Source organism: Synchiropus splendidus, chromosome 3 (genome assembly GCF_027744825.2).
Source record: "Synchiropus splendidus isolate RoL2022-P1 chromosome 3, RoL_Sspl_1.0, whole genome shotgun sequence".
NCBI lineage: Eukaryota > Metazoa > Chordata > Actinopteri > Syngnathiformes > Callionymidae > Synchiropus > Synchiropus splendidus.
The window spans coordinates 30,642,630-30,666,582 of NC_071336.1; the positions used below are offsets into that span (position 1 = coordinate 30,642,630).

Genomic DNA, 23,953 nt, shown 5'->3' on the forward strand with positions numbered 1-23,953 from the left:
TGACCGCTGGAGCTTCTGCGTCACGAGGGACACGACGCAAGAGGCGATTACGTTGGTAAAAATAATTATACTAGACCAAACTAAAGCAACAACACGGCTTTAAATAGATCCATTAAAAATAGCAACAATGAATATGTGCCTTTCTTTAATGGACACAAAAGATGACTTTCCCCAAAATATTCCAAAATATTAATTGGATCCACTCAGTCTGTGCTAAAACATTTGGGTTTAACAGTTTAATAATAACGGGTGATATTTATTTATTTATTCAATCATTTTTATTATGAAGAGTGAAATTAAAAAAAATAGTTTTATTGTCTTAAGTAAAAATGATTTTTTTTTTCTTTTAAACAAAAATATTTATTTGAGCACCAGATAAATATAACCTAATATAATTAAATACATATTGCATGTGCTAAAATATTTCTGACTACATCAATACATTTTAATGTTATTTTTTTTGTCCTGTATTTAGTGAAATATTTTTATAAAAAAAAGTTCTCTAATTAAATAAATAAGAACAGTTATATAAATATTATATATATGTTATATATTGTATCACAGATAAAAACACTGTGCTAATTGCTGTATTAATACATTCAGAAAAATATTTTACCATCGCAGGTAAAGATAAGAATAAAATAAAATTAGAGAATATAGTTACTTTTTCTTTGTGCTTCAAATGGTAACATCCTTTTCAAAAGCTCTATATACTCTACAACAATTTCTGGTGTATCATAATTTCTGGTGTCTATAATAATATCAGCTGTTTTCATGTGATTTTTCACATCATAATTTCACATGTATGAAAATGAAAAGTTTGTGTGAATCTGGGCACATTTTAGTCTGTAGCTATCGCTTAAATAATCAAATATACATATATATATATTGGACTGCAAACAGGATTCTTTATTGAAGCACACGAGAGTAACAAAAGGGTGCAGGGGTGTTGAATGGTAACACATTTCAAGTAACATATTTGATGAGCTGAACATGAGCTGAAAAGGTGTCACCACAGACAGATGTGGACGACGACTCGCCGGACCTTCCTGGGCTCATTCACTTCCGCCTGACTTGACTCTGAGAATGCCTCCTGTTGATTTTGTTCCTCGGTCCAACATGCCAGAACCTTTCCACACTCCTCTCTCTTCACATGCCGAATCAACCGTTACATATTTCACGCAAGCAAACTACAAACCGACACCAGGTGACAAGTGGAAATGAAGCAGACATAAGTGGTGCTACGACTGGTGAGATGCTTAGAAACACAGTGAAACACGTATTCACATTTAGAGTAAAATAGTTGCCGTCTATCAAGTGTGTATCTGTTTTGTGAGTCAGTTTCGCTCTGTGTCGACTATCTCCGCTTCTGCTGTGTCAGCAGGTTGGTCGTCGCCCTCCGGCTGATCAATCCATTCATTCGCATCCTCTGCCGCTGGCATTGCTCCCTGAGACTCCTCAGTCTTCTTCTTGTTCGCCATCTTTTCTTCAGCTTTGACTCCAGAGTCTTGACCGGAATAAGGTAACCCACAAAGTCACGCGTCTGCTGTCAACATCACAACAATTGTTTTACCTTTTCGTCTTTGTGTTTTCCCTCCACTGACTGGAGATTTCATCTTTTCCTTCGGGGTGTTCGCTCCAAACACCACATTGCCTTGATCGTCTGTCCAGTAGGAAGTGATTCCCAGATCAGGAGTCCCCTCTGTGACCTCCAGCTGTGATCAACGGACTTGTAGTTATTGCCGAAAACTCAAAAGTATCAACCATCCGTACTCACACCTGCACTCAGGTCCACTCACCTGGGGTTTTCCAACGACCATCTACATGGGCTGATTTATTTATTTTGTGTCGAGGTAGAAGAAGAGGAAAATAAAAGTTGTATTCTATTTTCCAATTTAATAGCTCCCAGTAGCTCCACTGAAACCCGGGATGAATATTATTGTTGTAGTTGTAATAATAAAATGATAAGTAAATCTATCGTCTTATAAAACTCTGCTCTGTTTTCTCACTTATTCAAGACTATCTATTGGTTTTATTGTTTAATTCCAAGCGTTAAACCCGGTCAATAGTCAGAGTGACTCAGATGCCGTGGACCTGACAGTGGACCTGAGTCACTTGGACAAATGTGAGCCAGAAGTCCCACCATCTTCCCATCACATCGACTCGCCTGACTTGTTTGATGGATATTAAATCAAAGAGTGTCCTGCAAGATACGCTGAATGTCCTGCTGTTGAGGAACTGACACCCAGTCAACACGAGTCCCTCGATCACTGCATGTACTCACTTACTCCTCATAAGTACGAATGGCTCTTCTTCATGTGCGTCTTCCCCCAGCGACGTCTGTCCCTACTCCATCTGCTGTTTTCATGCTGTATTGCACTTTTTGTTTGTTGTGATTTTAAGGTCATAAATAAGTCATTTTTTATGGTGAAATATCTTCTATCATTATATATTAAAAAAATTAATTAATAAATAAGACCCACAACCACAGTATTTCCTAGTTCCACCGTCAGACTCCATAAAGACCTTGCAAGTTTGTGTGACAACTGAAACAGACATTTGTTTCAAAACATTGCAGACAGAAACAATCTCATGTTACACTGTTCAGGGCAGAGTTCTGTCGGTTTGTTTGAATTTACCAACGTTGTTCATTCACGACTTTTTAAATAAGATAGAAGGTCATGTGACCGGCTCTGGCAAAAACAGACAGAAGACGGAAATTTCTAATTTATAAACAAACTATCGAATGGCGGTAAAAAAAGAAAACCAATTTTCAAGAGACAACAGTGGCAAAATCTGATTTACCAACGTTTTGAAGTTGATCTTCCGAAGCAGCCTCTTCTTCATTTCTGTTGTGAATTATAGTAGTGCTGACCATTTGCGCTCATTGCAATAGCAATATTATGTTAGACTGCCTTATCCAACTATATTGACAAAATACATTCAAGACTAATAATATTGGGTGAAAATGAGAGGCGTGACGGAGGGACGTGCTCTAGAAATTTCTAGTCTTGTTCTAGGAAGCTGATTTCCTGAAATGAAAATGATGGCAAACATCATGAATATGGAGTATTTAGAAATTTGACACTTCCTATTTGTACTCGGATTAAATGACCAAGCCGATTCATGATATATATAATGATCGAAGATCAACTAAACTTGATCCTGCCTGTCACAATCTCCACTCAACTTGTGGTGGCGCACTGATAACAACGGTCTCTTGATTCCCATTGTGAGCACACAGTGAATCTTCTGGAGGGTGAGGGGGGAGTGAAGTCCATGCTGGTGTGGATCAGCCTGTCGGCCAAGTCTACAGGAACCAGGTGAATGGAAACAGTCGACTGAAACAAAGACAGTGCTCAGAAGAGGAGACGACTCGGACAGGAAGTGGGGATGCACATGCTTGTTGTTTATTAGTCTCGACAGGAAACAGGGGAGTGATGTTGGTCTGAAAACCTCCCATCACAGTGATCACAGAAACCATGATTGACAGTGCAGGGAAGGTTGAGATGGGGAGGGAAACCGGTGAAAAGGTGCATCACATGTTGAACACATGCACGACTTATGGAGTAATGACAGTGACATTCAGGAGACTGTTATCTCACGCAGCTTCTCTGATGTCTGACCTCTAAAAACAACCATTACCAGTCACAATAATAATGTAAAGCTTTAAAAATCCCTCAAATTCAGACATGATGCGGTCATGTGATCTATTATCTTTGAACAGTTCAGGGCCTCTTTGAGTGCAGTATCTCCTCTCTAATAAATAACTTTATGGGTCATGTATTTTCTGTGATCCTCCACTACCTACTGACGATGGATTTCTTTGGCTGTCCGCCTAAAAATGCAGTCAAAGTTTGGCTCTATTTCTCTCAGGAAGCTTCTCCGCTGAAGGAAAAACCTCTTCGGTTCAGTCTCCTACATTCAACAGGACCGAAATACATTCACAAAAAAAAAAAAAACACCACCAGAATTTGTCTGAGCACCAAGAAAGTTCAATCATCTCAAGTTTTTTTTTAACTCTCTCTCTCCAGTGTTTTTATTTCTGTTTTTGGCCCGCGTTTATTTTTTCTTGCCGCTGGCTTCGTCGGGGATGAAGACACTTACGGTGAAGTCTCCGCTCTCCGTGCCGTACTTGTTCTTCACCAGGATGCTGTACTTGCCGGTGTCGGACGTGTTGACGCCGGTGATGGTGAAGCTGGCGAACTTGCCCGACTCGAACTTGAGGATGCAGTGATCGTCGGACGTGATCTCCTTGTCGTTTTTCAGCCAGGTGACCTCTGGTACGGGGTCTCCCGAAATATTGCAGGTGAGGTTGAGGGCCTGGTGGGGCACGTGTTTAAAGTTACGCCTGGTGAGAGAAGCTTTTTCCTCCCTAAACTCTGTTACCTTTCCTTCCTGAATGGTCACCACGTCAGGAAGGCCTCCAGCTACTCGGGCACGGCCTGCGGAACACAGTCACGGCCGCGTCATGAATATGTTACCAAGTTAAAGTCAAATATATGGCAGCGCTGCAGAGGAAAGAAAACTCTCAGAATGTATTTTGCTTACTTCTCTCAGCAATGGCGGCAGCCCTGGAAGAGACAACAACATGAACATCAAAGACAGAAAATAAGCTGCAAGGTTTATTAAAAAACTGTCATTTCAACTCACTTCAGTCTCTGGAATTCTGCAAACGCATCATCAAAGGCTGCCAAACAAAAAAACATATCTTAATTCCAAATTTCACAAACGGATGTCGATCAAAACAAACCCATTTTTTTCTAAAAGCAGTCAAATCTTCATCCTCTCCAGAGTGTTTTCTGATAGATTTCAAGCTGCTCTTGAAGTATGATGTTTAGAACTCGACAACGTGGTGCTCACCTTGACCCGACAGCTCCACCGTCCTCCTCAGGCCTCCTTTTCCGTCGTTGAACTCGATGGCATACTTGCCCATGTCCTTCTCCGTGGGCTCGCTGATCTGCAGCCAGAGTTGCTCGCCCACCACACCGCTCTTGATGCGGTCAGAGAAGGAGATGGCCGAGTCTCTATGGCCGACACGTTTCCCAGGAGGAAAGACCCATTTATTATTGGCTCCACAAAGAGTTGAACTGTCAAACTGTCATCCTCCAAATCGACTCAACACGTAGTTAGTAAAACTACAGCTAAAAAGTAATATGATATCGCTTGAATAAAGAAATGTACGGTGTATACAAAACACCATAATAGCTGAGATTTGGCTTTCTTTCTTTCTTTTTTTTTCTCCTGAGGCCACTGTGGTTGGGAGACAAGCTACTGGCAGTGAGCTTGAGATTGGAAATTTCAATAAATGGGATTTAAGAAACAGATTTCATGCACAAATAAATCACAAATAAATAAATCAGATTTATAGAATAGTTGAAGTTGCAAGTTGATGTGGCACAAAGTATGAATATAGTTTCACTGCCAGCCAGCGCTATTCACAGCAGCTCGTATTTAGCTACTGCACCTCCCCACTGTGGGACTACTAAAGGCCATGTAATCCTATCAACAGTCGGCTTTGTCTGTTATTCTTCTCCGCCATTAGTGGCCGCTGTTCTCGAGGATTCCTTCATATACTTGCCTCTGACCGTGCTGTTGTTCCAAAACACAAGCTTCCATCTCCTCACTCAGAAGTGATTTGGATGAAGTTAACTCGTCCAGAAGGATTACCGGTCTTTCACTGTCTTCATTTCACTACTAACATTTGTGTATTCTTTGTCTCCAAGCTCCACATCTACACAAAGTTCAAGTTCAGCCAGTATGTAAATATTTGACGGACATACTAAAGTCTCAAGTGATTCATCAAAGTATGACGTCTCAAGTCGAATTAAATGTTTTTCAGTCATCCTTTTGACAGAATTGTCGCTGCAAGGTTTTTCTATTTTTTTGCCTCTTTGAAGAGGTCAATAAAAACATGTCTGGCTTAAAATGATTTTATGGTTGATTTTTTCACATGCATAGAGAAGGTCTCGTCATTTTTATTACAAATTCATGTCAGTCAATCCATGTGATCAGTATTGGTGATCGGCACTCTGGCTGATTGGTATCGGTGAAAATCCTGATCATAGCATCCCTAGTTGCAATTTTTCAGAAAACTGTAGCTTCGCTTGTCCTTCCTTCCTATCAAAAACTTTTGGTAGTAAATTTGAAATGAACTCCAGTTAGGAGATGTTATTTAAATCACCTGAAATTCTGCATCTACTATCTGGACATATGTAATTTCTCAGTAAAACAAACACCTCAGTGACCCGACAAACCCAGCTCTGTCATCTATTAGATTGACTTTGGTCCATTTCCCCTCAAATTCTTTTTAAAAGCGCTGAACCCCATGCCGACAGAAGAGAGCGACCCACTTGTAATGCCATGTGACTTGGAGCAGATCGTTGTAGTAGCTGACGAAAGTATACAGTCGAATTCCTTTCTCTGTACTTGTGATCTTCAGTGGTGTGGATGAATTGGCTGCAAGAGAAACTCAGTGATCACACAAAAGCTCGAAGGCACCGTTAAATCAATAAACAGGCTCTTCTCACCGATGAAGCCGAAGACTTCATTCATCAAATCTTTAAAACCTGAAAGAAAGGATTCACAGTGAATCACAGTGACTCGGTGTGGATGAGGAGGGAGGTTTACCTTGATCAGTCAAGTTCAGAGTGGACGTGTCTTTCCCTCTGTCGTCCTTCAGAACAACTTCATACACGCCGGCGTCCTTTTTGGAAATCTGATTTGGATAAAGGTTCGAATTAAACGCGCACTGAAACAAACGTCTGTGAACTCCAATCTCACTAAAATCGACCGGAAAAGTCAGACTTTTCTCATCTGCGGAGGATGCAGCAGACCACACACTTAGGACACGGAAGCAAAAAAGCACACGGACAAATAACTATCATTAGTCATGAAACGTATTCTCAGGCAGTGAACTGGCAAGACCAGGGTTATGACGACAACAGAGGACTGAGGCCAACTTTTAATCTCTTCCAGGTTATTCCGTCGTCTGCAGGCGGGTCGCACTGAAACAGGAGACGTGACATGATGTTTACATGAAGATGGGATCGATGAACACATGAATGATGACATGATGTTTACATGTGGATGAGCTCGATGAACACACAAATGATGACATGTTTACATGAAAATGAGATCAATGAACACATGAATGATGACATGTTTACATGACGATGAGATCAATGACCACATGAATGATGACATGATGTTTACATGTGGATGAGATCAATGAACACATGAATGATGACATGATGTTTACATGAGCTCGATGAATACATGAATGATGACATGTTTATATGAGGATGAGATCAATGAACACATGAATGACACGATGCTTACATGAGCTCAATGAATACGTGAATGATGACATGTTTATATGAGGATGAGATCAATGAACACATGAATGATGACATAAAGTTTACATGAGGATGACATTAATGAATACATGAGCGATGACATGTTCACATGATAATGATCAATGAATTCACTGTGCTTGTATAATGGCACTGATAATATCAATAAACACATGAAAGATGACATGATGTTCACAAGATGATGAAATGGATGAGTATGTCAACAATGTGTCGTTCAATGTGTAATTTGAGGATATGAGGACGACATCATCATGTTTGCATGATGAAGAGATTGATGATCACATGACGACACGTTACCTGAGGTTTAACTCATGAAAGATTGACAATATCGACATGATGATGACAATGGTGAACACATGATGTTTACATGATGATATTGACAATCACAGGAATTATGACAGGACGGTACTATACTGATCCTGTGAGCGTTGAATGCATAATTTTTACTAGATGATGAGAGCGATGAACACATGATGTTTAGATGGGACTGGTGAGATGACAGGTGAAGTGATATTTACATGATGATCACATGAAAGCCATGACCTGTTTGCTTGGAGGTGAAATACATGATGATTTAGTGAGATATTAATGTTGTTTATGGAACTGTGAAATTGTGTTGGGGTGATAGGTGAAATGATATTTACGTGATCATATATCATGATGTGATAGTTGACTCATGGTGTTGAAATAACCCAAACATAGTTGTTTGCCACATATCAAGGACGGACCATATCAAGGTATGGTTCTGTGACATGTTCATCCATCTATCTATCCATGCATTTTCATCTGCTCATTCCCAGTACTCCGGGGTTGGGGCGGGGGGCTGGACACATTCCCAGCTGCATCAGGAAAAGGGTCGCCCTGGACTGGTCACCGGCTCAGAGGAAGACAGACACCAACACACACCTGTTTATCTCTCACCTGAGCTATCTCCAGCTTCAACACTCCCTCAGAGAAGCCCAAATTGTTATCAGCCTTGATCTCATGTCCGTCTTTGTACCAGAGCGCAGAGGTTTCCTTCTTCATGTTTCCCACCTAAAGGCAGAGGAACGCCGGAGAGTTATCAAACCTGTGTTTACATCTCCTCACAACATCTCTGATGGACGAGGCTCACTTTGCATTTCAGAATCACGCAACATTCAGGCGTCACCTCGTAGCCCAAATACTCTATGAAGTGTGGACCTGAAATGATTCCGAGTCATCAGAGGAGGCAACAGGAAACATGAGTTATGAGATTAGATTAGATCAGTTATCAGTGAGTTTGAGCGACAGCTGTCACCTTGTTTCCTGAACCACTCCTTTCTCTGGAACTCTGATTCCTTCTGGAGCTCTTTGAACACTGGAAACAAAGACATCAAGTGGACGATAGAAACATGATGAGAAGACTGTGAAGATCTCGACTGCAAATCTCTTGCTCTGTTATTGATTACAATCTTCAGTATAGATTGCGCCACATGGATGTTTTGAGTCATATTCAGAATTAACATTTGCCGTCTGATCGGAAACCTACCATCGCCGATCAGAACCAGGCTGGACTGGTTCGTAGCTTTCCCATCCTGCAGCTGGAAGGTGAAGGTTCCCTCGTCTGCAGGAGTCAGCGACTCCATGATCATCTCGATCACACCCGTGTTTTTGTCAAAGTTCATCTTGTACTTCTGCAAAACGCAACAGAAGTGTTACAGTGATATATTAGATCAGGTTTTGCCAGGAGGCGAGCAGACCTCCCCCTGGGACAGAGAGTTGTCGTTGAACACGTAGTCCACTTTGCCGTTGGCCGACATGGCCTCCGCCTGCAGCCAGAAGCGAACTCTGCCCTTCTCCAGCAGCTCCACGGCCAGCTGTGACTTCAGCGGGATAACTGGCGGGATTACAGGAAACACTCAGAGTCTGATCCAGATCATGACATGCTTTAATATATCAACAGTGTGGCAACTCACTGGGGAACTTGTGGTCATGACTGATCTCCAGCAGCTTCTTCAACTCTGTCAGAGCAGAACCACACATCAGCCTGGTTATTACGATGATGGAGCCGTGAAAAGAGACGTAAACAAAACCATGTGGGGATGAACGTTTTAGGGTCACATGGGCGACTCAGACTGCTGTGGGTGTGGCCGTGTAAATGTGTAAAAATCTGATTGCACTCGCCTCTTCAATCTCAGTGTGACTATATATATATATATATGAATAGATCATCAGTAAACATAACCTCATCTGTTGGTCTTTCTGTAACATCAGCAATGTATGGGTTGAGAGCTGATCCCTGATAGAGTTCCACTCTCTCCTTGAGTCTCTCTTTCACTCCACCACTGTCCTCATACATGTCCTGAACCACCCCCACATATTCCTCCATCAACATCCTCAAAGCAAACATGGGATCTGTGGTGCTCATTCTCTGCATGAAACAATACCCTCCACATCCCCTCCAAACCTGGACTCCATGACTCTTTTGCACACCTTCATGGTGTGACTCAACGACTGGATTCCTCTCTCTCACCAGAGCACTCTTCTTCCACTCAAGATCACTTCCAAACCTTGACTCATATGTTGTCTAAGCCAACTGCCATCCCACTCTCCATCCTATTAAGAGCTGCCCTCACTTCCACCTAGCTAATTTCCTTCATCATCTCACCATTATCTGTCCTCCTCTCTCTCACACTCTCTTCACTTAAAAACACATGTTCAAGGTGTTGTTCACCCACCCTCCTCAGACAGAGTGTAGCTGGACGAAGCTCCATCCGTGTGGGTGATGAAGCAAGAGTAAATGCCAATATCCTCCTCTCCTGGGCAGTTGAACATGGCTTTGGACCTGCAGCGCATCAAATGATGAATTTCTTGGCATGGTGACGTTATTAGTAAGGATGAAAAGTTTCACTGACTTGTTCCCTTTGGTCTCCACGGTGAGGCGAGAGGAGTCGGTGAATTCTTCATAATTCTTGGACCACACGAATTTAGAGTCAGGGGTCAGGTCGCTGCATTCAAAGTTCAGAGAGATGACTCCGTCGTCATCAACTTCCACCGCGATCTCCTTGGTGCCTGCGGCACAGAGGTGGTAGGCGTGTCGTGTGCTGAAGACTTGGCAGACTTGCTTTTCTCTCACCTGGCTTGGTCACAGCCTGGACCTCCTCGCTGACCTCAGAGGGCCTGCCGACCCCGGCTTGGTTCTGAGCGCGCACACGGAACACGTACGTCTCTCCTTCCTTCAGATCCCGGATCTAAGGTTTTGACCATAAACACAGCCACTGAATGTCGACTGCTGGCGCTGGAGAGTTGAGCGGCCATCTACCTTGATGTAAGTGGTCTCGTTGGCTTTCCTGTTGACTCCTCGCCAGGCTTCTTCAGGGGCTTCCATCTCTTTGATGTCAACATAGAAGCCATTGACGGGGTCGCGACCCTGATAGACTGGCGGTTTCCATAGCAACACCACAGAATCGCTTCGCGCTTCTCTAATCTGGAGATCATGAGGAGGTCCTGGAGTAGGAATCAAAGATCAAAATTGAAGCAAAGAAAAGGGTCAATTTTCCAGTTTCAATTTCTGAGCTGCCTTAGTGGTGACATAAAAACAGTCAGAGGTTCCTTGGTGTAAAACTAGTCATGACAGAACGATACCGCCTCACCTGGAACAGCAATGGTCCACTCCTCGCACAGGAAGATGTCACTGGGCAGGGATGGGACTCCGACGCCGGCCATGTTGGCGGCTCTGACCTGGAACTGATACTTCCTTTTCTCCTTCAGGTCTGACACCTACACATGCACCAACAGAAATCAAATGATTTAATAGCGTGTGAGGACCGGCAGTACTTTGTCAGCATGATTAATACACTCACAACTCATTAATGAAGTATTTGTTCAAATGTTAGCTGGCGTTTAAATATCTTAATAAGTGGGGGACAATGAAATGTCGGGGGTTCTTTGGCAGAGGTCTGCACTCTCTGAGTGCTCTTCCATTTTACATATGAGATTTTCCCGACTCACTCTGTAGGCTCGCTCGCTGACCGCCTTGACGTTGGCCTCACGCCACTTCCCTGGCACTCCATCGACGACCTCGCGGTAATCCACAAAGTATCCGGTGATGTCTGCGCCTCCGATGAAGGCGGGCTGTTTCCAGGCCAGCACCATGGAGTCCCGCACGCACTCCAGCACGCTGATGGCATGAGGCGGTGCAGGGGAGGCTGGGACGACACACAGCACAAATGAGCTCCAGAGCTCCTCGGTAGGGGAACTGTGAGGTCATGGGAGAGGGAGCCAGTGCAGGAGGGTGATCCAACCGATCCCCTTGGCCTTGTTTAGAAGGTTTGACGTCTTAATAAACTCCCAAATCACACTTGAATAGAAGCTTTGTGCGTTCCAAAGGGGACCTGTTTTCTGGGAAAGTGACCTCGCCAACTCATGGATTCAGAGGTTCAGTAGCTGCACAACATCAAGTACTTGGAAGTGTTTAGTGCTGATTCATAAGGTTCACTTTTGTGTGCTGAACGTCACATCTCCATCATTACATACATTGTGTTGCATATTCTGTGTTGCATTAGGTTACTTCTGGTGTTCATGTGTTCATTTCAGTCCTGTTGAACTTTACATTATCATATTTTTGTAATGTTCCACCAGTTGGACAATCGTCTGCACAGACATAGCTGTGTGAGTGTTCCTGAGCTAGAGAGTGAGGGGGGTCCTGAAGAGCTGAGAAGCTGGTCTGATGTGAGGGGGACCAAAGCAGAGAATCTAGGCGTGGAAGGTGAAAGAGGAGAAGTGTCTTACCTGTGAGAGAGCTCATCCCACAGTTCACCTCTGTGTAACTGAAACTCCCTAATAAAGCTGCATGATGTTCACAATATAACCATACAGTATACGACAGTACTGAAACGCTCGCAGTACAATATTTGGTTTTTAAATTAGTTTTGAATAAACAAAAAAGGTGCAAGTACAGGTGGAAATGGGGGAAAAAAAGAAACAAAAACATGTGTATTGCACCTTTTGTTTCCTCCAAATAATGAGTCATTCTGTAAGTTTTTAATAGCAGAAGTGCATGTGTTGTTATTGTTATTTTGAAGATCATGATTTCAACCTCTTATTGCAGTTAACCATTTGTTATCTTTTCTATCTTTTCCTCCTTTTTCGTTTCATATAATTCAGTTCTATCTCATTTATTTGGCATTAATGATCATATTATTTTATTTTTATAATAATGATGACCTTTTTATTTCAATTCACTGCCATTAGTCTTTCAGCTAATGATTATAACATATTTTTAACTAAATCTGAGAATTTCTAAATGTATTTTTCTAACTCAAATTTCACATTTTATGTCATGATTCTGAAGTTATGTCTCATGCTTTTGAAAAATATTAATTCAGAGGTGTTAGTTGCTATCTCACTGTTTAATCGGAGAACAATGACTTCAATTGTAATGCCAAAGGTTGGAGTTGAGTTTTGGTGGGTTAATAATCACTTCATAGTATCAGAAACAATCTAAATTTTTACTGACCTAAATCTAATTTTGAAGGGCATTTCTTTTTTTTCTACTTCAACTGACTTTATCTCCCAAATGACTTTTTGCCTCAGTCTGCCTTTTTATCCAGAGTTGTGATTTCAACTTGGTTCAGATGCCATCACATCATTTTGTCTTTTTGTATATTATATATACATATATATATATAATCTATATTTACTTTCATTTGTTTGTTTGAACCCAAAGGTATACATTTTAATCAAATACGTTTTATAAATGTGTAAATAAAGAATTCAGGTTTTGAAGAACCTCACACAATGAAGAAAAAACATGTTGCCAAAGTGCTCAACCCAGCTCAGTTTTGTGTCGTCCTGTGGTGTGTGTGAGGGGTGGGATGGGAAGACTGGGCTCTCCTGCGGTGCTCACCTGCTGAGTCTCTCCTGGGCCGGGCTGAGTCCGCACTAGCAGAAGCATCTACAGAGATCTCGCATGCTGGTCCGCCCCCAGGCTCAGTGTGCACTACCTGAGCCTCGGCACGGGCCGGCTCTACGTGCGCTCTCGTGCCTATGTCAGTAAGTGACTCACAAACCGAGTCTGACACGGACTCTGAGACCAGGTCTTTAGCCAGGTAAGGGGCCCCGGGCTTTTTGCCTGAGCGAGCGGCCCCGGGGCCCGGCCTGGCTGCAGTGTCAGCCTGAGCTTTGTTCTGAGTGTCAGCAGGAGGCTGGACAGTCGCATGCGTGCCCGTCCAGTGTGGCCTGTGCTCGGTTAGTTGGCCCACGTTACCCCCCATCTCCGGCAACACACCGTGAGGGATGCCGCCCCCTACAGGAGTTAGCAGAGAAAAGCAGAAGATGTGCTTAAAAAGAAGCAAAAAAGAGCAAAAGATAAACATCAGTCTCACGTCTTCATCTGACAGGAGGTGAAAAATGAAGACAAGATGATCAACAGGTGACATCTGTGTCAGGAAGCAGGCAGGAGATGAGGCATGCAGAAGACGGAGGTTAGGAACTCTGGATACTGCTCTCTTCCTATCTAATCTCATTTGTGTTTGTGTTGACCCTGGCATGTGCATAATCTGTCGAGGTAAACAAAGCCACTTTGGAACTCAACCGTGATGATAACACATATAAATCGTCACCCTGTGTTTGTCCTGTGTTTGAACTCAAAACTTCACAATACCCAGTTGTGAATCCCACCCAGACATGAGCTCCCACCGAAGCACGTCCTGTGAGGTGTCACAGGTTTGTGTCTACAGGTGTATGATGTGTCTCTTCACTGTATCACTGATCTACTTTCCCTCCATGTCTGCAGGACGACTCATCTACTAAACCATGAGAATTTTAGTTGTAATGCTAGAAAGTCTGAATCCCTGTGACTGAATGATGATTTCACTGTCTCATCTCAGACAATCTGTATTTCACACTGCAATAGCTTTGATGTTAATATGATGCCAAGTGGCCCAAGAAATGACAGTGTTGAAGCAAGTGTGTATGGTGCATCAGCGTTGCATTTGCGCTTCATTATTCCGAACATATCCGTCATGCAAACATACACAGGCTTCTTCAACTAGGTTAGTCTTTAGTGCAGTAACAGTGGACTTCTGGAGTGGGAGAGGTCTCAGTGATGGTACCTTCTGGTGCCCAGGAGAGGGGAAAGGTGGGGGGTGTGACACTGGTCTTGTTTGCAACAACCGCTGCATTGGATCTCACCGACCCAAATTAGAGGAAGTCCACAAGTCCCGACCCGCCTCAGGCTGAGCAGGGCGTACGAGGAGGGAGTGGTGGGGGGTGGGTGTGGACTGAACACAGTGGTGGTGGGTCACACAAGTGTATACAAGTGACAGGGTGGGAGATGGTGGAGAGAGTGTGGAGGAGGTGATGTCATGAGGTGCAGACATGTCTCCAAAGAATCGGAGTTTGGATAATAATACAGCAGGATCCAGACACAAGGTTGGAAATATGAAGAAAACAAACTCAACTTTTTCATTTGTCAACAACAGTCTATGGTGTTTGTGGCAAAATCACAATCACTTATTGCATAAAAAAATTTAATAATCTTACAAACAAATGAATTGCATCTATTTAGGTAATTACATTTCTTTTAAAACTCATGTAAATTTTTCTGAAATAATGTTTTATTATGTCACAAGATAGACCTTTCACCAAAAAGGAAAATTAAAGTCAGCAATAAATAAACAAATCAACTGTGACTATATTATATTGTAGTACAATAACAACCTTAATCTAATAACAATTGTACAATAATCTTAAATAATACATCAATGTACTATATAATGCTTAAATATTGTTGTCCAATTTATAACTGAACTATGTAATATATACCACTAACTATTCTATGCAGTCAGAAAATAAAAATAAACATTTAATAAAGACATTATTCTGAACCAAAAAATATATATAATAAAATAATTATAATTATAATAATATGTAAGTTATATTCTAAACAAATATACTTATTATGGTCCATGACAACAGAACAGAAAGGAACAACAAATTTATACTGTCATTACCGCAGAAAAATAATAATGAAAACACAATTTCAAAAAGGTTTCACAACAAGTTTTGACATAAAAAAAAGTCTTTATAACATGAAGAAATAATCAATGTTAAATAACTTAAATATTTAACTAACTCACCAATAGCAGCCTTCACCAACACGGCCTCTGACTCCGGAGAGAACTGGCTGAGTCCAGCAGCGTTGACCGCCCGCACCCTGAAGATGTACTGCTCCCCTGTGATCAGACCGTGGCAGATGAACCTGTTGGAAGGAAGGACCAGACCGCAGAAGTTAAGTTGCACATTATGTCCAAGGATCATTTGAGTCTTCTGGATACCAACGTATGGAACACCAGGGTTGCCATAATAGGGAAATTAATGTAGGAAATAAATATGTAAAAATGAATGGGAAAAAATGGATAGACTCACAATATTTTCACTTGGGTGTATTTACATTTATATTTCTAGGTTCAATACAATTTATTTTCCTGATTTATTCACACATTTATTTCATAATTATGACACTAAGATTATCCTGCATAAAGAAGCATTAATGTGGGAGAACTGTGAAAGTGGTAAAGCCAGTGATCACATCACAGAAACAGAACCTGGTACCTAGTAACATTGACAGGCTTGTTGTTGCACGGCTCCCAGACGTTGCTGCCCACCACGCTGCACTCGATGTAGTAGCCCACCAACTCTTTGGCATCAGCGGAAGCCTCCCAAGAAACCACCACCGACGTGTCGGTGTTCCTGGTGGGAACAACTTTGCTGGGAGCGGACGGAGTATCTGAACAGCGAAAGGTCTGAAGTGAAAATGTGACTGCTGCTTTTTCACAAAAGGGGATAAGACGGTGGTTTCCTCACCAAGCTTGTCGCCAACTGTGGTGGCCTCTGTGGGATCAGAGGGTTCCCCGACTCCAGCAGCGTTGCAGCAGCGAACACGGAAGCAGTAGGATTTACCCTCAGCCAGATCAAACAATGCAAAGCGAGGAGATTTGACCGGGATCTCAGTGTTCACCCTCTGCCAGCTGTCGGTGCCAGCGACACACTGACACGCAAACAAAACAATTAGATGTTAATCTCAGAGTTTCAACCATCAACAAACATGACATCATAGTCACAGCGCACCTTCTCCACATAATACATGACACCCTCAAGACCCCTTTCTCCGGGTGGCTTCCAGCTCAGCACCAAGTAGTTTTTGGTGGCCTCTGTGACCTGCAGTTCACAAGGTCTCCCCGGGACAACGCCCTCTAAAGGCCAAAAGAGGTTTTTCAAAAAACAAAAAATATATATATTTTTAGGAACTTTATCATGACACAGATGAGCAACTAACCTGCAGGCTCCTCCTCGGTGACAATGATCTGACCAGTCCAGGGAGCGGAAGTGCCTGACCACAAAAGATGATCACTAATTTCATTTCACTTTACTTGAAGCACTTCAACATGCCAGTACTCCAATGAATTACGATTCATTGCTTCAGTCTTTCTCACACTGGAACTGTCCTGACTCGGTTCACTTACCTCTGATGCGGGCCCGGTCTGCCGGGTCCATGGCAGCCACCGGCTCGGACACCCTGGACGGGCGGCTCATGCCCCAGCTGTTGACCGAGCGCACTCTGAAGAAGTAAGACCGACCCTCCACCAGTCCAGTGACAGGGAAGCGGGCAAATTTGACCGGAGTGTCATTGCACTGGATCCAGTGGTTGGTTCCCACCTCACACCTGAACACAAGAACGTTTTCCTCAACAACCTTTTTGGCGACACTCACTGCGAAGAAGCCGCAACTTCCAGCTGTTTTTAAACCTGATGTGCCTCTAATTTGACCACACATTTTCACCGCAGAACGATGGAGGGAGGGAGGGATCCTTGTCGGAGCCGCCACCATGCCAAAGACTGTCTGCACCGCAGAGCTAACAGAGCTAACGGCTAACGTGACGTCTCACTTCAAAACTTTATTGGTACTCGTAGTCTGTCAAAGTTTGCTTTGTGGTTTAAAAGTTGGCGAAAAACGAAATGCATAACAAAACAAACGCGCTCCAAAATGTGAAGAGAGAAAGAATAATGTTTTTTATGATGCAAGTTCAGGCAAAGAATGCTAAGGATTTGACTGGAAACTCAAAACTACAATAAAATCATGCAAAAGAGAAGTGATAAAATCTTTTTAAAGAAAGTAAATAAATAAATAAATCATGATATGTCGCCATATTGCCCGTCCCTTTCTGGACACGTTTGAAACAAATACATTTTCTGCAATTTGTTTCTGCAAATAGCCTGGTAATAACCAGGTGTCAGTAGCTACAGTTTTTGACAAATGAATAGGGATTTTCTAGAGGACTTTAAGGACAAGTGCGCTTTGACCGAGGATCCTTTGGCGGTGAGCCTGGGGATTTCTTCAATGAAGCAAGGATGCCGTGGCTAGAAAAAGGTTGAAAAACACTGGCCTACTGAATATCTTTATATCTGCTGGCCAAACTCCCATGAACCTCAATTGTGACTTGGGAGAAAGTAAGTGAGTAACCTGTCCACAAAATAACCCAGGATGGCGCTTCCACGGTCCACTGCCGGCTGCTTCCAGGACACAATGATGTAATCTTTGTTGGCATCCAGACAGCAGACATCCAGAGGAGCACCCGGAGCTCCTTCCACTTCTGCCTCGGCATCTGAAACAAAGAGAGGAAGGTTCACTCTGGGACTGACTGATGATTGAATACTCCATCCGTCAAACTACTTCACAAAAGTTTAGGACTAATCCTGCTGAGGTAGCCCTGCCGGGCTGCAGGGCTTGTTGCCAAGTACATTAGGCAGCGATATTGGAGGTCATTATCGAATTAGCTGGAACTCACTTCTGAGTGAAACTGAATAGCAGCTGATATTTATGAAAACATTCACAGTTTGTGTGGTTGTGTGTACTTGTTTGAGTCACACTTGTGGGGACAGATTCTTGACAAAACACCATTCTTGCAAGGACCTTACGACAATGTGGGGACCATTTGGCTTGAGTCTCCATTTGAGGATGAAGACATAGAGGTAACTGGGTCATTATAACTGGGTGTACGTTTGGTTCAGAGTCCTGGTTAAGGTTAGCCATGTGTTTTGGATGGTTAAGTTAAGGATGAGAGGTAGAAGAAAGCATTAAGTCAAAGAGTGGTCCCCACAAAGACAGAAATACAAACCTGTGTCTGTACAATGCACATCCACTCTCCTAGAAGTTTTTGCTGCATCACCTTAATTCAGTCGCTTTATTTCGCGCTGTTATTACCACCAATGATGGAGAGAAAAACATCACCTCTGGTCCTGAATCTGACTTTCCTAATAGTAAGGAAGCAGACGCACTTCAGCCCCACTTTGAAGCTCTGACCATAGACCAAACACCCCATTGTTTTCGTTACGGGAGACGCCATACTCTGAGAGCTGGGCTCAAACTTGAAGGTGCTGCTTTGCATATTTTATTGTCTCTCCTCTCACACATGTCCCTCTGATAACACTCTCCCAATGACCTCCTCAGTATCTTCCTCTCTGACTCTTCTAACGTCTCTTCATTGGGCGGCAGTAAAGCATCTCTTTCGCTCCAGTTGCTCCGATGAAATCACAGTCATCTTCACCCAGCCAGCACTCTCTTCTTCTCCTGCCTCCATCTTTGTCCTGTCCTCAAGATGTTTCCTCCAGTGGTGGGTAGATGAGGTTTCATGAAACAGTGTCCTGATATTCAGAGGCCACCAGATGGCGCTGTCTGCTGTCAAATGTTTGGACTTGAACAACTAATTCAATGAAACCTCAAATCATTTCTGAACTGAGAGCTCCATCTAGTGGCCTCTGAACATTAGGACACATATGTCTGTCATCCCCATTGCAAACGAGAAGGTCAAACACAAATATGTTTCTTCAACATCGAATCGAATATAAAGATTTCAATGATTTTCTACCAAACACTACAAAGTTCCATGATGGAAATGACCAAATAATCCTTCAAAGTATGAAAAGGCACATCCAAACATAAATCTCAGAACATAAGGATAACATAAATCATAAATCCTTAGTGACATTTGCAATGTCAGCTCTGCGATAGCAACAAAGGATCTGAAAATGACAAATGTTCGAGAACAAAACAAACTGCTTATTTATGAAGCTCTGAACCTCCTCAAGCTCAGGCTTCTTCAGGCAACTCACAACTACACTACTGCAGCCAAAACAAGTCGTGTCACTCGATCGGGGCACGAAGATCTGGGCCAACAGTTGACAAGCCTATTTCTCCTTGAAGCAGATATTTTCCGAACATATCCACATAATCCGGCTGAGAATAGCTCGGCAGCAGCCGATGGGATCATGCAGTGTTTTGTTTTGGAAACACCGGACGCTACCTGGCGTCGTCGACACTTGTTGACCTCCGGGTCGTGACAATAGGATTACTACTCTGGCAGGTTCATAGTCGACATAGAGAAGCAGCGAAAGGTCAAACCGCCTCTGAAGGCAGAAGATAAGCCGCTCTGAATCATGATCACTCACACACCGGCCGTGTCCCGGTGGAGCCGCCTGTTTAAGGCATCACACTTAAGCTAAACTCCAAAGAGCGTGCTGGTGATCGAGAGCTGTGGTTCTCAAGCACAACTCAGCAGTGTAGCCGATGTAAAGTATTTTCTATTTATTATTTTTTTATGAAAATGGAAAAGCACGTTGTAAATTAGAATACACAACAAACAATTTATTCAATAATATAATTTAATTATAATGTACTTGAAAAAATGTACACATTTTATCTTATTTTCTTCATTATTGGAATAATGTATATAATAATGTATATATATATAATTTATATATATATATTCTTTCTATTTGTAGGCATAATAAATCACAAAACCAATAATAAATATCTATTTGTAGAGAGTAAGATTCAACTTTTTAATAATATTTAACATAACATTTTTATCCTTTTTTTCCAGATGTTTTTTCCACCTTAATTTTGCCACAAACTGATTTGGTTATTAAAGAAAATACACGGTGGTAATATTTCTCTTCGTGAATGTGGACAGATTATTTCTCAAGTGTTTGAACTACTTCATGATGGATCTCAGTGTGGTGTGCGAACCTCTGACGAAGACATAGGCAGAGTAGGTTTCATATCCAGACTTGGTGGAGACACGTAGCGTGTACAGCCCCTCATCCTCCTTGTTCAGGTGTGTGAGCGTCAGCGTGGCACGGTCGCCGCTCCAGTGCATGTTGGTCCATTTAGAAGCACTCAGAAGAACATCTGGGAAACAGTCGGTGTCAGAATCATTCCTTCATTTCCCATGCTGAAGAGCACGTCAGAACCTACCATCTCTGTACCACTGCACCTCGGGCTGGTAGCGGTGTAGGGCCGGGTAGATGATGACGGTACACCCCAGGCTCATCGTCTCACCCTCTCTCCCAAACGACACCCCAAACTTATCAACAATGTGGATCTTGAAGTTGACGCCGTACTCAGAGACTGGGCCAACTAAAGATGAAAGCAAAGGCAGAGTTTCATTGGCAGAACAAGTGGTGCGTGATGTTGAATGTGGAAATAAGGATGAGACAGGATGGATTAGTGGCAGCAGATGGTGATGATGGAAGGAAACAAGGACAACGAGTGACATCAAAATATGAAAAGGAGCTCTAAGGAATAATTCTGACATGTTGTCGTGCATTACATCCTCACTTCATTATCAGGCTGATTTTCATGAAACAGACATATCATTCATGTTTTCTGTGAGTAAAAACAAGATTTGTTTTTGCATGAAAAGCCATTATATATATTATATACTCTGCATCATTTAACAACTTACTGCATAATTTAACTACTGTAACAGGTTACATTTCCACACAACTTTACAATATATTGATGGCATTTTCCTATATTAAATCATAATATACACATTAAAATGCACAAAAAACCACAATAGACATGTAATATACATTTTATATTGTAATAATAAATATTAAACAAATACAAACAGTAAATGTGTGAATTTGTCCTATTTATTAAAAAAAACAATTATTAAAAAATCTACTCTAGATTAACTTAATTGGAATTGAATTTACCGTCACCGTTTTGAACAAACAACACAAAGGACCTTTTTGAAAAACATAATCATTTTTGAAAATGAGGAATATTTTACTGATCATGTACATCGTAAAAAATATTTACAGATTTTGTTTGTTTTTGGTTGAAGTGGAGCTGAAGTGAAAAAAAATATTTAACTCATTATGAAACTGATTATTTCACTATGCTATGCTTGTTAATTTGTGCATTGTCAGGAACCAATCCAGAGTGACGCCTTCACTTCATTAAACAGAGAAGATAATGGAGGTGCATTCAAGAATTTTCAGCAAAACATGAATCATTTTGTAAGACATTTGATCAATAAGTGCCAGACAACAACTTCACTACCACTTATTTAAGAGAAGTCCAAAGGAATGATGACAACAATGTAGCAAAGTTGCTCATGAGCAACCTTGCTGGTGCACACAAGCTGATGACTTGTTCTATTCAAAGGTTATTTCAGCAAAGGGAGTCTAACTATGGGTGTGATCATGCACACTACTGGTAGGTGAATTCACCGAAACACTTTGAAACCAGATACCTGCAGTCCTGGTGCCTGTGCGACCACAGAATCGTCAGAGGAAACAGGAAAGCTATTAGTTGACAGGTCAAATCTGTCGTCATGTTGAGTAACAACCATTGTCCAGTAAGCAGACAGTGAATCGGTGCAATGCGCTGATCGAAGCGCTGACCGCTTATATAGCCTAGCACACTCAACCGTGATACAACTTACGTCTGGGCGATGGCAGAGACTCATCAACTTCACCTTTGAACCCTGTGAGGGACAAACGTGCTTTACTATTGGAGATGACTGAAAAGGTGAATATGTGATTCTACTTTACGGGAGCTTCAACCATTGTAACACTAGAAACATGACAGCAATACAAATGACCAGCGATGGGTTCATGAAACAGGGTTGATGAAACAGTGTCCATTAGATGGCGCTTTTGGTTTAGTTTAATTGTCCAAGCATTTTACAGCAGACAGTGCCCTCTGGTGGCCTCTGAAAGTCAGGACACTGTTTCATGAAACCATCACCACAAAAGACTAACAGATGGCTTTTTAAGACGATAAAAAAATGTGTCTATCACAAATTTTCATGCGATTTTCAGAATCTGTTGAGAAAATAGTTTCTTCCTGAACTTGGTTAGCTTGAGGTGAACAAAAATAATAATTCTTAGAAAGAGTACTAATAATATTACACAAAAATATAAACAAATCTGACACAAAGTTAAGTATATGGGGGTTCACTTTCACTTGTCCAGCTATCTGCAGGGGCTGACACCGCCCTACTATTGTTCGGCTGTGACGTGAAACTTACTTTTCACGACCACCGAGGCGAACGCAGACTGCTCTCCCTTGGCGTTCATGGCCGAGACGCGATACTGGGCAGTGTCATCAAATTCACATCTGAAAGACGAGAACATCAGCTGATCATCACTCCTCATGTTCACATTCTCTCGCTGAGCGATTCACATGTGCATCGCCCTTCCTCCAAATCAGTCGCAGCTCCTGTATGTAAATAACACCAGCTATGTCAAACCCCCAGCTGCAATGTGTTCCTTTAATCTGGGCCAGGAATACCCAGGCAAAAATAGTGTGATGGTGATGTCATTCGCAGCAAGTGTCCGGTTGCTCTGGGGTCCAAAGTCTCTTTGCTACGTCACTGAAGCAGCAGTTTCCACCAGGAATATTGTATAGGTGGAGCCTAAAATATGTGTGAACAGCTGGAAAGATTTCCAGGGTGTCCCTGGGAAGTTGGGGTACCTTGAATCCAGAAACATATTAAGGAAAAGGAGGAGCAAAATGTGTTTTATGGCTGATTTGTTGCTGATCAGAGCATAATAATAATCATCCTGTGATGCCACACTTACTTGCTAATCTCCAGCGAGTGCACGCTGTAGCGGCTCTCAATTTTGTACTTGCCAGGGTTAGCATGAGGGTCAATAGTCACGTTGTTTTTGTACCTTGATGTCGTAACACAACAGGAGAAAAGAAGGAGACAGAAGAGTGGAATAATTTAAAAAAAAATGAAACAGGAGTTTATCATGAAGGTTCGACGAAAACGTCTCCTCCAGACCAAGGTTTGGACCTACCAGACGACTCTTGGGTCCGGCCAGCCGCTGACGGTGCAGTGCAGCCGCACACATTGCTTCTCCCAGACGGTATGGGAGCGAGGTTTGATCACAAACTCTGGTGCGTGCATCAGGCTGTCTTCATTCATTCGCTTGTTGTGCTCCTCGTGCTCGTGGATCTGGAACCATCAGGGGACAGTTCAAACTTCGGTTTACCTCTTCACCAGTTGCCAATAAACATATGGACATTTAAATAGCATGGCTAAGCTAGAAATTCTGGAAACAAATTACAAGTTTTGAGATCTCTTGACTGACCTTCTGTAAAACTTACCTTAATATTCCAACATTACTGTATGTTATTTATTCTATTCCAACTAGTATTTGTGTTTATTACATTGTACTATAGTTTAAAAACTCAAAATCGATCTAAGAATGGGGAGGTTATGTTTTAAATGTAAATAGGCTCGCTGGAAAAGG

The 23,953-nt window shown here is 42.2% G+C and overlaps 1 protein-coding gene across 5 annotated transcripts in view; it reads right to left on the reverse strand.

Annotated features, from left to right (window-relative positions):
* Positions 1–3,388: 3,388 nt before the first annotated feature.
* Positions 3,389–23,953, reverse strand: part of myom1b (myomesin 1b) — a 28,134-nt gene continuing 7,569 nt past the window's right edge. For 4 of the 5 annotated variants that reach the window (XM_053858806.1, XM_053858804.1, XM_053858805.1 and 1 more), the window contains 34 exons: positions 23,498–23,655; positions 23,276–23,368; positions 22,723–22,811; positions 22,135–22,176; positions 20,655–20,816; positions 20,427–20,588; positions 17,862–18,003; positions 16,865–17,064; positions 16,678–16,731; positions 16,470–16,594; positions 16,206–16,389; positions 15,954–16,128; positions 15,479–15,600; positions 13,246–13,644; positions 11,349–11,545; positions 10,991–11,117; positions 10,660–10,844; positions 10,474–10,588; positions 10,253–10,409; positions 10,076–10,182; positions 9,314–9,358; positions 9,098–9,234; positions 8,887–9,031; positions 8,656–8,715; positions 8,491–8,558; positions 8,298–8,411; positions 6,631–6,718; positions 6,531–6,569; positions 6,354–6,459; positions 4,864–5,027; positions 4,654–4,690; positions 4,552–4,574; positions 4,390–4,445; positions 3,389–4,323 (listed from right to left, as the gene is read on the reverse strand). In XM_053858806.1, coding sequence (XP_053714781.1) covers positions 4,063–4,323; positions 4,390–4,445; positions 4,552–4,574; positions 4,654–4,690; positions 4,864–5,027; positions 6,354–6,459; positions 6,531–6,569; positions 6,631–6,718; positions 8,298–8,411; positions 8,491–8,558; positions 8,656–8,715; positions 8,887–9,031; positions 9,098–9,234; positions 9,314–9,358; positions 10,076–10,182; positions 10,253–10,409; positions 10,474–10,588; positions 10,660–10,844; positions 10,991–11,117; positions 11,349–11,545; positions 13,246–13,644; positions 15,479–15,600; positions 15,954–16,128; positions 16,206–16,389; positions 16,470–16,594; positions 16,678–16,731; positions 16,865–17,064; positions 17,862–18,003; positions 20,427–20,588; positions 20,655–20,816; positions 22,135–22,176; positions 22,723–22,811; positions 23,276–23,368; positions 23,498–23,655 — 4,338 coding nt within the window. In that variant the 3' untranslated portion in view covers positions 3,389–4,062. The remainder of the gene's footprint in view (positions 4,324–4,389; positions 4,446–4,551; positions 4,575–4,653; positions 4,691–4,863; positions 5,028–6,353; positions 6,460–6,530; positions 6,570–6,630; positions 6,719–8,297; positions 8,412–8,490; positions 8,559–8,655; positions 8,716–8,886; positions 9,032–9,097; positions 9,235–9,313; positions 9,359–10,075; positions 10,183–10,252; positions 10,410–10,473; positions 10,589–10,659; positions 10,845–10,990; positions 11,118–11,348; positions 11,546–13,245; positions 13,645–15,478; positions 15,601–15,953; positions 16,129–16,205; positions 16,390–16,469; positions 16,595–16,677; positions 16,732–16,864; positions 17,065–17,861; positions 18,004–20,426; positions 20,589–20,654; positions 20,817–22,134; positions 22,177–22,722; positions 22,812–23,275; positions 23,369–23,497; positions 23,656–23,953) is intronic. The other variant, XM_053858807.1, reaches the window with a different exon arrangement.